This window comes from Cynocephalus volans, chromosome 8 (genome assembly GCF_027409185.1).
Source record: "Cynocephalus volans isolate mCynVol1 chromosome 8, mCynVol1.pri, whole genome shotgun sequence".
NCBI classification, from domain to species: domain Eukaryota; kingdom Metazoa; phylum Chordata; class Mammalia; order Dermoptera; family Cynocephalidae; genus Cynocephalus; species Cynocephalus volans.
The window spans coordinates 82,940,342-82,953,666 of NC_084467.1; the positions used below are offsets into that span (position 1 = coordinate 82,940,342).

The following is a 13,325-nucleotide window of genomic DNA, read 5'->3' on the forward strand; positions in this document are numbered from 1 at the left end:
AAAGCTATAGACAAAACTAAATATTTTCTCATTTAAACGCTCATAGTGCCTTGTTCGTAACTCTAATATGGCACTTACCACATTTATAATTTATAATTTTGTTTTATGTTTTCTTCTCTGGACAATAGTGATTACAACCTGTTCATCCTTGTATTCCCTGTGCTAGGCATACCTAATTACCTAAATGTTATATGAGGCAATGAAAATGTCCGCAAGGCAAATAGAGAATTTAGCAGAAGCTCCACTTTTGCACAACTTAGAATTGACTCGAGCATCCCTACGCACATGTCATTACTGTATCTGGTCTCTGTGATTCTCCTAATCTGTATTAGGCAACCACCAATTCATATTGAGAAAATACCTAGGGCACCACTGTTTTGTAGGTTACTTTAAAGTGTAGGCTACCTTAATACGTGCCTGTATTTTGCGAGGTTTTATGAACTTATTTTCTGACTGACACACTTGATTTTCTCGTTTTTTCAACTGAAAACAGCAGTTCATTAAGTTACCGTATATATGCTAGGCTAAATGCTAGACATAACAATTTCTGCATCATAGAGTCAGACAGGAGAAGAATGCTGTCATCTGTAAAGCCTTTCTGATTCTGGGAGTAAGGCCAGCATTAATACAATGCACGATTGTTACTTCTGAATGTCCTTTTGCAAAGAACAGTGTTTCTCAAACTTTTTGTTTGAGCAGACCTACATAGAGAAATACATTTTATGTCCACACCCGTGATACCTACATACAAAAAACTGGACTAAAAACAACTCCTTTATTATGTGATTCACTGAGATTTTTCTATTCTTCTCAATTTCATTAAAAAAAAAAAAAGTAGTGGTCCCTATCTACTAAACCGATTTCATAATACTCTAGAGATTGTAACCCACGGTTCTGGAAAACACTGGTTTGGAAAAAGGCATTTGATCCGCAGTCACTATTCTCACATCTCCTTCCACCTCTCTAGAAGTTCCTGACTGTTCCGTTTTCATCCAGATAACTGCCCTGCCCCAATGCTGGGTGTAAATGCTCTGTGATGGGACCGCTCCCCTTTTTCCTGGGCTCCTTTAAGAGGGTGGTAACGGCCCACCACAGCGGGGGTGGACAGGCAGGGCCCACTAAGTCCTCAGTGCAGGCCGGCCCCGCTCTTCCAGTTCTTGTGAAAGCCAGCGTATATGGGCGGAGGGTGGATGGTGAAAGGCAGGGGTGGGGCTGCGGAAGCAACGAGACATCTCGGGTACGAAGAGCAGAAGGCAGAACTCCCGCGTCTCCGCGCCGCGTTTCCGGCGACCCTGCGGGGGTCCGCGCGTGCGCAGAGCGCGTCCCGGGACTGTTGGGCCTCCGAGGTGCTCGCGCGCGCTCGCGCCGAGTCAAAGTCCGTGGTGGGCTCAGTCGCGCGGGCGGCGCGGCGGCGCGCGCCAGGGGGCGGTCCTGCGCGGCCGGCACCGCCCTCCCTCCGCGCGCTCCTCTCCTCCCAGTCTTCTCCGCGCTTCCTGCACTGAGGGAGTCGTCGCCGCGTCCCCTTTGCCGGCTTGCTCGCCCTGGCGGTGCCATGGCGGCCTTCAGCAAGTACTTGACGGCGCGAAACTCCTCGCTGGCGGGGGCCGCGCTCCTGCTGCTCCTCCTGCTCCACAAGCGGCGCCGCGCCCTCGGCCTGCACGGGTAAGAAGGCCCCTGGCCGCGTCGCCTTCCTGGACACAAGCCGGCGCTCCCCGCACGCTCTCCCTCCCCGCCCGGCGCCCGGCCGCCCGGTGCCTTTGCCCAGCGGGGTCAGGCGGAGAGAGAGCCGGCCGCGGCTGCTGCCAGGCTCCGGTGTCAGGGTGTCCCGCTGTCCCCGCGGCGCTGGCGTCCCTGGGCTCTCTGCGTCCCAGCCCCCGGGAGTGTGAATCTCTCTCCTGCACCCCAGCCCCGAGGTAGTGGTCTCCTGTCGAGGGCGGGAGGGGGAAGCGGTGTGTCCCCTCCCTTTTCCCCACACCGCGTCCTTTCTGTATCAACTTTCTGGGTGTGTTCTAGTTTTGCCATCTCATCTCCAGACAGACCGTGGATTTGTTTGTGGATGTGTGATTTGAGGATGGGGATTGCCCTAGCCAGACTGGGCGTTGTTGTCCCAAGTCACTTGGTCGAGGTTTGGGCTCAGTTACCGAATTCAAAGTCGCGGGTGGTTCATGTGAATAGTCCCGGGTGCATTGGGCAAGATTGCCTTCTAAAGTGGTGCCCCCTTGGAGGTGGTCGGTGAACGCCCTGGCATTTCATCTGGAAAGGCTGAATGGGTATTTGGAGGGCGACGTTCTCTCCCTCCAAAGGAAGGTGAACGGTGAAAGTGTGTTTAGGTGAGGATCAAAATCCTTTTAAATTACTCTCCCCTCCTCCCACCGCGAGAGAATTTTAATGTTTATATTTAACTTTGGGAGGTTACAAGATCAGAGGAAGGAAGAGAGAGAGAATTGAGTTACGCTTGTGGGATTACAGGCGTAACAATTTTTATTTGCTGGGCGACACTTGCCTTCAGCAAGTGAGTGAGAATTGGTTACCTCCCGAACATTTTTTTCAGTCATTGGATATTTCGTATTAAATCTTGGCATACTGCTTTCATGCATTTTATTTCGTTCATCCCTCCGGGCCGGTGCTGTTCCCTCCTGTTTTCGATTAGCCTAAAATATCTAATTAGTAGTAAAATTTGGACTAAAACACTGGCAGGTAGACTTCAAGGTCATAGTCCCCTTTCCACAAAGTTTTTTCTAGCCTTCTCCTATCTTCTTTATCTCACTAAAGTCTGAGCGATGGTCTTTCTTTTCCTTCTTAAATCCGCACAACAAAGTTGAAAGTGGTACATCATAGTACAAACAGCGCCGTACCTATTGACTTGTCTTCTATTCAGTTTGCTTTTAAAAGGATTAATCCTGGAAAATATAAAACAAAATTTTCTATTGGACTGTATGCTTTCTGAGCTCCCAGTTGCATATAGAAGTTATCTGGGAATATGCAGATAGAAAGTGTAATGCTTTAACTTGAATTACATTTTTGCAGAGAAGTGTTTCAGTGCGTAGAACAGGTGTTTTAATATGGGGGAGGGGACTCGAGGACAGCCCTAACAGCTCTGGTTTACTTTTATGATATTTTAAAAAACTTTACTGGAGTATTACATACATATATAAAAGTACACATGTAAGTGTAAAGCTTGAAGAATTTTCACAAGTAGAACACGCCCGTGGTATCGGCTCCCGGATCAAGAAACAACATTATTAGCATCCTAGAAACTCTCCTCATGTCCCAGTCACACTCTAAGGTAACTGATATACGGATTTATTAGGCATAGATTATTGAGAAAAGGACATTTTAAACATAACCTAATGAGAAATAGTAGCAATAGCAGTAAAGCAATATAATAGAGTTTGCCTTATAGTTTTAGCTGTTCGTTTCCCATTGTAAAATGATTAAGTATCTTTTTGAGAAACTTTGTGAACTTTTTGGAGAATTAAATTATGAAACAGGTATTTACTTAACAAAAGATTGTTTTTAATCTTTTGCTTTGGGATGAGTAGGGACAACCTTTATTTCACACTTTAAATATTTTGTGGGAGGAGAATGCAGATTATAAGCAGATGAGCATGAAGTTAAATTGCTGAGATAAAATGATCGAACTATTTTGAGATCATTAAGAATGGTATTAAATCTATCTTTGTAGATGTTATACTTCCAGAATCTTATGAATATGTTTCAGTCACTGCCTTTGGTATCACAGTTTGAAGATTAGAAAATTGTAACTATATATTTTATTGGCCTTTTAGATATCTTTGGTAACAGGACTAATTAATTTCAATATGTGGTGCTTAATTAAGGAACCTGTGACTGCTTAGCCTTCTTTTGTCTATGTTGTTCACAGTAGGTTTGTCTTAGAACATATATTCCTTTAGAATTTGGATGGGTAACAGAGCTAGTAAACCACTTTAAAAGTCACAGAGTAACATTATTCCATACATTAGGAAAATGAGTAATCTGGTGTTCTAGGTTATTTTGAATTTTTATTGATGCAGGGTTTTGTTATTGTGGAAAATTTCACACAAATAGAATAATATAATGATCCCCCTGTACACTTTACCCAAGAGGTACTAACAATATTCTGCTATTCTTGTTTCATCTATGAGTTTATCTGCTCCTCACCTCTTCTTTTTACAGGTTTTTAGGAAAAATTTATACACATTGAAATGTATAAATCTTAGTTATACCTTTTTTAAACAAATTGATACACTTTTGCACCACACCCCTACCACAAATTAGAACATTTTTATCTCCCCAGAATGTTCTCTTGTATTCATTTCTTTCTTTCTTTCTTTTTTTTTTTTTTGTCTTTTTCTCTTTTTTGTGACCGGTACTCAGCCAGTGAGTGCACCGGCCATTCCTATGGAGGATCCGAACCGGCGGCGGGAGCGTCGCTGCGCTCCCAGCGCTGCACTCTCCCACATAGCCACGGGGTCGGCCCTCTTGTATTCATTTCTAATCATTTCCCACTACTACTTTGCTAACTTTTTTCACCTTAGTATTATCTAATCTTGCATTTTGTTTATTACTTATGGGGAAAAGTGGAATCTTTTTATTCATGGATAAAGAGGCCATTTATTCAGTTCAAAGGAAGTGTCAGTTTCAGAATGATATATTACTGTGTTAGGTGGTATAGGATATTTACGAGGGTACTTCAAAAAGTTCATGGAAAAATAGAATTGAAAGATAGTACAAAGATTTTCATGAACTTTTTGATATACCCTTGTGTGTGTATGTGTGTGAAAAACATACATTTGAAAACTTATGACATCTTTTCTCAGGGAGCTTACGTTTTTGTTACAGAGAAGAAACTTAGACACAAAGTAGTTAAAAATGTAGACAGAATAAAGTATACAGACAGACATGCCTTGGAAGTTCTGAGAAAGGCCAGATAATATGTTTGGGAAAAGTTGGGGAGGGCTTTGTGAGGGGTGTGAACTAAGCCTAGAAGCGGGGTGAGTAACTGGAGATAAATGTTATAGCAGCCTTTAGCAGATTTTTTGTTGCATTTATGATAACAAGAAACTTTGTGGTGCCCTTTCAGTCCATCTTCCACTGCCTCTAGAGCTCTTTTTAAGAAACACAGATATGATCAGAATATTCCTTCATTAAAATCTTTCAGGAACTCTAAAATACAGTGCAAACTTCTTGTGTTCATGATCTGATCCTTGCCTACTTTTCCTACTCATCCAGCCATATGGAATTAACTTGTAGTTTCTCCATTATGACAGGGCTCTGCCCAGCTTCTGCAGTCTGAGTGTAAGCACTGTCATTCCTACCACTACTCCCACCCTCTGGTATTTATTTCACTTCAAGACTAAGCTCAGTTGACACTTTCTCTTAGGTGTTCTCTATCTTTTCCTGATCTCCCAACTGATGTAGATGTCTTCTTCTTTTATGATGCTCTATTTTTCCTCTAGTCTAGCAGTTACCACGCTGTAGGATACTAGTTTTTCTTAGCTTTTGCCTACATCAGATCCTGAGTTTCTTGATGGCATGGGCTGAGTGATCTTTAAATCCTTAGTTTGGATATGTCACGGGATAGATCTCAGTAAGTGTTTATAGAGTGGATAGATAACGTAGAGTAGTTGAAGAACTTCTAAGGGTAATTAATAGGCGGTGGGAAATGTGGGACTAATATAAACTTGAATAGAGGCATTATCTTCATAGAAGTGATGGTTGTGTACCTGAGAGTGTATAACATGACCTGGGTGGTGGGAAATCAGTGGGCCAATTTTAGAAGGCAGGAAAAGGGACCAGTTTACATTGTCATAGTATTTTATTATCTCAAACAAAACAGAACAAAGCAGTTTCTTGCCCTTCCATCAGTGCTAGTCAGATAAAGTTCAGATTTCTCATCCTGGATTTCAGAGCCTTCCTCAATCTGGTCTCACTTTACCTGGCTGATCTTATATGCCTGCCAATGGGTACTCTCTGTTCCAAATAGGCCAGTTTCTACACTGTTCTTTGAACAGGCCACCCTCATTCCTGGCTTTGGAGCTTTATTAATGCTATTAGCCATACCTGGAGTATCTCTCTGTATCCTGTGTTCTCCAACTCTTATCATCCTTAAAGGGTTAGGTCTGGGTCACCCCTTCATGAGGTATTTGACTACTCTAGATGATCTAAATGATGATCACCCCATTTTTAACCTTCTGAAGCACACATTTAAGTACTCTTCTTGTTTTACGTATTCATTGATCCACTGAGTATAACCTAGCTGGGTGTACCAGAGTCCACCAGTTTATGGGATGATCCTTTATCTTTTTAAAGTCCCAATCTCAATGGTGGGAACACAGTTTCCTCCCTCAGATATTTCTGAGGAGTTTCAGGGAACTTTTATTATCTCTTAGTTACACCTTACTTCATGTCTTTGCTTCTCCTTTATTTTAGATCCCACGTTTGTCTTGTCTTTTGAGCCTGTCTCTTTGGTATCTGCCTTGATTTCTCTAAATCATCAGTCACAAAGCAGCTGTTTGTAGTAGAGTTTTACTGAAAATTTGGAAGTAGTGGCAGGGATTATATTTCAGCATAGTGAACCGCTTAAAATTCTTTTACTTAGAAGTTCCTTGTACATTCTTACTGTTGGAAATTCTTGACTTTTTTTCCTGAGTCTCAGCCTTGTGTCCTGTTGCTGGACCTTTTCTTTATCCAATGGATGTCCTCATACCTCTAGCTTCTACTCCCTGTGCTTTTCCCCCACTAACCTCTCTACAACTTTCCTGCAAATTTCAAATTCAGCTAGAATTAGAATCTAGGAGGGTCTGGCTTCACTTTTCTCAGTTTCACAAGCCCACTGAGTGTTCTGCAAAGTAAAAGCATGAGTCATGTGAGGGGCTGGAGCTGTAAGAGAGCCTCATGGTGAACCATGAGTGGATATCGTATGGGCTGACATGTTCAAATTCTTGGAATAAGGTTGATATGCTTAAGCAGCCATAGGTGAAAAGAAATCATTAAAGGATTTGCCACCAAAAGCAGCTGTATACTGAATCCAGTGGAGGCAGATCAGACCCAGAGCAGTGTTCTGAGAACTGTGTGCCTGTCTGTGGTGGGGGACACGGGGTGCAGGTTGTTTAATTAATAACATTTCTCAGTTTTTGGCATATTAGCATCCTTGGGCAGACATTCTGTTTCAGGGCTTTTGCACTTGCTGTTCCCCCTGCCTGGAATGCTCTTTCCCCAGATTATCACATTGCTTACTCCCTCCCCTCTTTTATTCTTTTATCAGACATCTTTTTAGTGAGAACTTTTATTGCCACTCAGTTTAAAATAGCAACTTCCGTACACACACTCTGTCCACCCTCCTGGCTTTACTTTTCTCCTTAGCACTTATCACTATCAAATGTGCTATTTATTTTACATATTTATCTTGTTTATTGTATATCTCCGCTGCTAGGATGTAAGCTCCATGAGGGTAAGAAATTTTGTCTATTTTGTTCATTGTTTCAGCCCCAGTGGCTTGAATTGTGGCTGGCATATAGTAGGCACTCAAAAAATGTTTGTTACATGACTCTACCTCTGAGATGCTCATTTCTTAGGGCTGTGGTTACTGTTGTTTTAAATAACAAATTTTTCTTGCTACAAATTTGAATATTGTCTCCGTAAGTATATTAGCTTTTCAGGAGCTGGACCCTTATACCCACTATATGCATGGGTAAAGCAAGTCTCAGAAACTTATAAAAATGATATCATTATCATTTTATAACCTGCTTTTGATAGTTAACATAGAGTGGAAACATTAAAGACAATTTTAAAAAATTAAAAATCATTCAAATGCCATAACCACAGTATACCTATTGTTTTATTTTTGTTTATTCCCTTTTATTCCTAATTAATATGCATATTTTTGCAATAACTATGTAATGTACATGTTTTGCTATTTTCATTTAAAGCATATATCTTTCCTATATTTCTACATGACCTTCATAACTATGCTTTTAAAGAAATACATAAATATTCCTCTGTGTAGCTATATTATAATTTATTTTACCCTTAAATGTTGGGTGTCTAGATTGCCTCTGGAATTTTTATAGATAGTACTGAATATTTTTGTGAGTGTACATTTCCATCTTTGAATACTTTCCTTGGAATAAATTGCCAGAAATTGGATTAATGAATGGAAGCTTATGAACTTCCTTTGTGTTTGTGGAAAGGTTGTGAACATTCTGGAGCTACACAAATTGACATACTTCTTTTCTGGAGTTGTTGTGACAATTTGCAATACTGTGAATGAGTGCTAATTTAGTTATCTCGTCATCTTTGGGGATGTTTAAATTTTTTTCTACTTTAGAAGTGCAAAATAATATTGCAAGATTATTGTTATTTGCATGTACTTTATAATTTGCAAGAATAAACATTTTTATATGCAGCAACTTGATCTTTGTTATGGAGGCAGCTTGGCATAGAATAAAAGCTATTAAATTAAGTTTGGCCTAAAGATTTCTTCAGACATAGTGGACTGTAACCTAACTTGATGTGTAAGCAGACTGTAACCTACTCTTGTAACAAGTAGCCAATCTTAGCCAATTACAGGTAGCCAGCTGTTTAAACCATGTTCAAATAAGGCAAGCACCCAGCTGTACCAATCCATCCAGCTGTTTCTGTACCTCACATCCTTTTTCTGTCTATAGATTTTAGCTTACCAGGTGGTAGCCTGGAGTTGCTCTGAACGTATTCCTGTTCTGGCAGCTGCCCAATTTGCAGATTGTTTTTTTTGCTCACTTAAACTCTGTTAAATTTATCTAAAGTTTTTCTTTTTAACAAAGCATGGTCTTTGGAGCCAGATATAGGTTCAAATTTTTAGTTAGCTGTTTGCTAGATTAGATCTGTGACCCTTGTTCAATTTACTCAACCTCCCCGAGCTTCAGTAGAACAGGGATAATAGTATTTACTTAGCAGTTGTGTGATGATTAAAAGAGACAATGTCTTACCCAGTGCTAAATAAATGAAAGGTAGTTCTCATTAGCTATCCCTATGCTTGCTAAAAGGACAACAAAACATCCCATTGTTAGCTTCTCTAAAACTGTTTCCTAAACATTTCCTCAAATGTGCCCATGAAAATCTCCCTACAGAAGCCTTTTTCATTTGATAGAATCATTTACTTTCATAGTTGGAAAGTATTTAAGGTAGTTTTACGTTACATGGTTTCAGGCCTCTATTTTTCAATTGCTGCTTCCTGAATATGATACTCTATTTCTCCACCACATAAAGAGGCGGTCCTAAACTGAATTCAGTATTCAAAGTGTGGTCTTACTGACACAGAATAGAACAGAACTGTGACCTGCCTTGTAGATACTAAGCTTTTGTTAAAATAGCATGAGGTAACATTCATTTTTATGACAATCAAATATTCTTCACAAACAATGGTTTCCCCTCCTCCATTTGTTGTATTTGATTTTTTTTAAACTTGGGTGCAGGTCTTTATACTTATCTTCATTTGGGCATGCTACTTCCTCTCTGAAACTTTTTTGATCCTGTACATTTAATTTGTATTCCTTCTGTATATTTTCCCAATAAATTAATATTATTGGACAGGAATAAGTATAGGATAGTGTATTTACACCACCATAACCTTTCTATTAATTGACACCCTTTGGGTGTTATATTGGCTCTCATCTTTAACTTACCAGCAGCTTTTTACAAATTTCCTTCTAATAACCGACCTGGCATTCTAACAGTATCCATAACCTGATCCATAGATCCTAGAACTTACCAGTTCCTTCTAAGTACCCATGCCATACTGTTCATTTAGATAAATAAGTTGTCATTTTTTCCTGGGATCATCATCAAACTCATCCATGACCTGATGAATATCATTACCTTCTAATCTGTTGCAATAGAATATAAACTGGAGTTATGAAGAAGAAAGATAGAATCTTGATACATTTTCTTTGAAATTATATATGCCAAATTAAATAAAATTTTATGTGAAATTGTATTTCCCTATTATTTCTTTTGGAAATATTTTTATGAAATGTTAGAGTTATTCAAAACAGCATTTGTAGTATTTCTACAAAAAATTAGGCATCAGGTCGTTGCTTAAGAGCATGGCTTTCAGCATAACATTCTTTTTAAGAGTAAATCACTTTTGTTTTAGGCATCTCAAGAATATAGCCTTTTATCAAAACGTCACACTATATCCCATAAATATGTACAATTATTATATGTCAGTTAAAATATATAATGGGACTTAAAAAGAAGAATATAGCCTTCATAAGCAATAAGAATAAAATGCTTTGGATAACTAGTGGTTGTATTCTTCAGTGACTATTATGTATTTTAGGATGGTGTGTAGCCTTGTTGAGTAAAACTGTAGGAGTGTGCTAAAAGGTGTTTTGTGAAAACATGCATTTCTTATCCTTTTGCTAGATTAGCAGTCCTGAGTGAATGCTATTGAATTAATAAAGTATGAAATTGAAGACAAAGCTCATCAAAGTATAATCAGCTAGTTTGATATCTGTAAGTAGATGTAACAGTCTCATCACTAAAATGGTACCATTTTAAAAGACAAGTGGATTATATGATTTACTCTGCTTAAATTATTTTGACTTCTTAATATCTAATATCTGTTGGCATGAAAAATAAATGCACTGTGTGGAATGAGACAACTTCTCTAGGTAAATAATAATTTAGTCAGCATGTTGTGTTTGTGTCACTACATGTTGCTTTTTAAAAAATATTTGTTCAACTTCTAAACCTATGAAGTAAGCAACATGAGACGTTGGTGTCTTTTCAGAAGGAAAAAGATAATGATACTATAAGTTGATCTTAATTTAGTGAGTAGGATTAGACATAAAAAGCTGTTTTAAAATTAAATACTATTTTAATGCTTCACAGTTGAAAATTAAACAGTTTTCATTATCAAAGTTTAATATACATTACAGAAAATTTGAATTCTAGAAAAAGGAAGAAATAGGAAAGAATTCAAGGGCAGAGTCACAGTAGACAGTGAGAACAAGTTCAGTATAACAGATAAGAAATACAGGTTCTACAAAGAGAGAGTGTGGCATAGCTCCAGAGACTGAGCGGGGCCCACACCAAGTTTAACACAAAAGTAAGTTCAGTACAGATATCAAGTCTAACGCAAAAGCAAGAGAAACACACAAAGTTCAGTACAAATTGCAGGCTGGCTCAAGAGAATGAGCAGCTGCTTGCTGAAAGTAAGTTTGATACAAGGTATACACACCTCAGCTGCTTGCTGAAAGTAAGTTTGATACAAAGTATTACACACCTCAGCCAGGGAAGAATGGTTGCCTCCAGGAAAGTGAGCAACAGCCTTCTGCTGTGATTCAGCCTTCATAGTTTCTCCACCTAATGAATATTCAGTTAAGGGGATGGCTTTCAGTTATGTAACATTTAGTCTTGCATATGCTCAGTCAGTCTCTTCCTGGAGCATGTTCATTGGTCAGACCCTATCACATGTACCAGGCACATTCAAGGGGGTGGAGGGGAGGGAGAAAACACCTGTTTTATCACTTATTATGATTATTATATTATTGATTCTAAAATGCACTGTTTTCACATTTTAGCATACTTTTTCACATTTTAACTTCTCTGAAATTAGGATGGAGTTATAACTGATACATCTTAGTGCTGATTAAAATAGTATTAGCATATTGTTGCATTTCCTTTTTACTATGCACGTTTTTATCTTATAAAAGTACGGCGCATCAGCTTGCATCAGATTCAAACTTCTGACTCTAAGTTTACTGTTACTGCAGTTCTTCAGTATACCTTGGAAGTGAGTTTAAGAAAAAAGCAAGAAAAGAAGAAATTGAGGTAAAATCAGATTTTTTCCTTTTTCTAGAACAAAGGCTGGAGGAAAGGAGCTAGGCCTGAGATCAGTAGGTGGGAATCAATGAACTACTCAAAGAGTGGCACCCAAAGATCATGCCACTAAGTCAGAGTTGAATAGCTGCTGTGTGTCAGATGCTAGGTTTTCAAATGTTCAGTGTAGGGATAATTAAGACGTCCTTTTCTCAAGAGTTGGAGGGCATAATACAAGTCTGTACCTTAATTAATTAAACATCTAAGTGCTATGTGCTGGGGACACAGTGGTGAGTAAGATGGACAAGTCTCTTTCCTGAATGGATCTTGTAGTGTAAGAAAATGGAACTTGTTTCATGCTAGTTGTGCATTGGGCATTTGAGAAGGTTAAACATTATATTAGATAAGATTTTTGCTGTTAATAAACTCATAGACTATTGAAAGAGAGAATAATGTATCAACATTTTGCACCAAATTTCTAGTTAAAAAAAAAAATCACATCGTAATATTTTATTTAAAATATTGTTCTCCATTAACCTGTGAATACAGTTATGTTGCATCAGGAAAGTAGATTTAAGGTGTTTTCAACTGTAAAGTGCTCATTTTACCTCCCCCCCCCAGTAATGCCCAAGCTATGTTGTTTAGTAAAGGGTTTGGGGGTGTGGAGCAAGTGTAGGACAAAATAAATATCCCATTCTTAATTTAAGTGTCAGATAATTTCCAATTTAACTGTTGATGGATGAATATTTTTCTGTATGTATTTTTTCACTTGTTCAACAAAATAGCTATTCTTCCTCCCATCATTGGAGAAAACATCAATGTGGGAGGAAATATGACATTTATCCAGTGCATTCTGTTGAATGTTGTGTATCAGTAGGCTAGGCATTGAGATACTGAATTGTACGAACATTATATCTATCCTCAGTCTTGTGGAACTACACATATGTAGAAAATTTGTATAAGTCAATATGACTAGACTTGTGGTAAGAATACAATTCTGTGGGAGGGAGCATGGATTTGGGAATGTTTAATTCTTATGGTTGTTACCTGGGGAGGTTTCACATTTGAGCCTGACCTTAAGAGATAAGTAGTGTTTTGCTGAGGGGTAAAAAGGCATTCCAGGTAGGGAAAGCAGCATGAGCAAAGGCATGGAGTTAATGGAGTTATGGTTTGAGAATAGGGGGTTGCAAAGACAGTAAGTGGGAGATATTACTATAAACTATTTATTGAAGACTTTCCATATATAGGCATTGTTCTAAATATTTTACATTTATTCTTCACAGTAGTCTTTTGAGATAGTTATCTTAGTATCTTCATTTTACAGGTGAGGACTTAGAAAGATAAAAATGGTAGCTGCTTATGAGAGTCCTTAAGTTTGAATTAGCCATGTGGAAGGTAAAAGACAATAAAGCTATTTAATCAAAGTCTTTCAAATGAACTTAGATTCAAAAGGAAGTTAAGAATCATTCAGGGGTTAAAAAAAGGTTTTATATTAAATAGTGAAGTTAATTTTTAAATTT

At 38.7% G+C, this 13,325-nt stretch overlaps 1 protein-coding gene across 2 annotated transcripts in view; it reads left to right on the top strand.

The window, feature by feature from the left end:
- The first annotated feature begins 1,491 nt into the window (after positions 1 to 1,491).
- ABCD3 (ATP binding cassette subfamily D member 3) overlaps positions 1,492 to 13,325 on the top strand; it is a 76,310-nt gene continuing 64,476 nt past the window's right edge. For both annotated transcript variants that reach the window (XM_063104260.1, XM_063104259.1), the window contains exon 1: positions 1,492 to 1,662. In XM_063104260.1, coding sequence (XP_062960330.1) covers positions 1,553 to 1,662 — 110 coding nt within the window. In that variant the 5' untranslated portion in view covers positions 1,492 to 1,552. The remainder of the gene's footprint in view (positions 1,663 to 13,325) is intronic.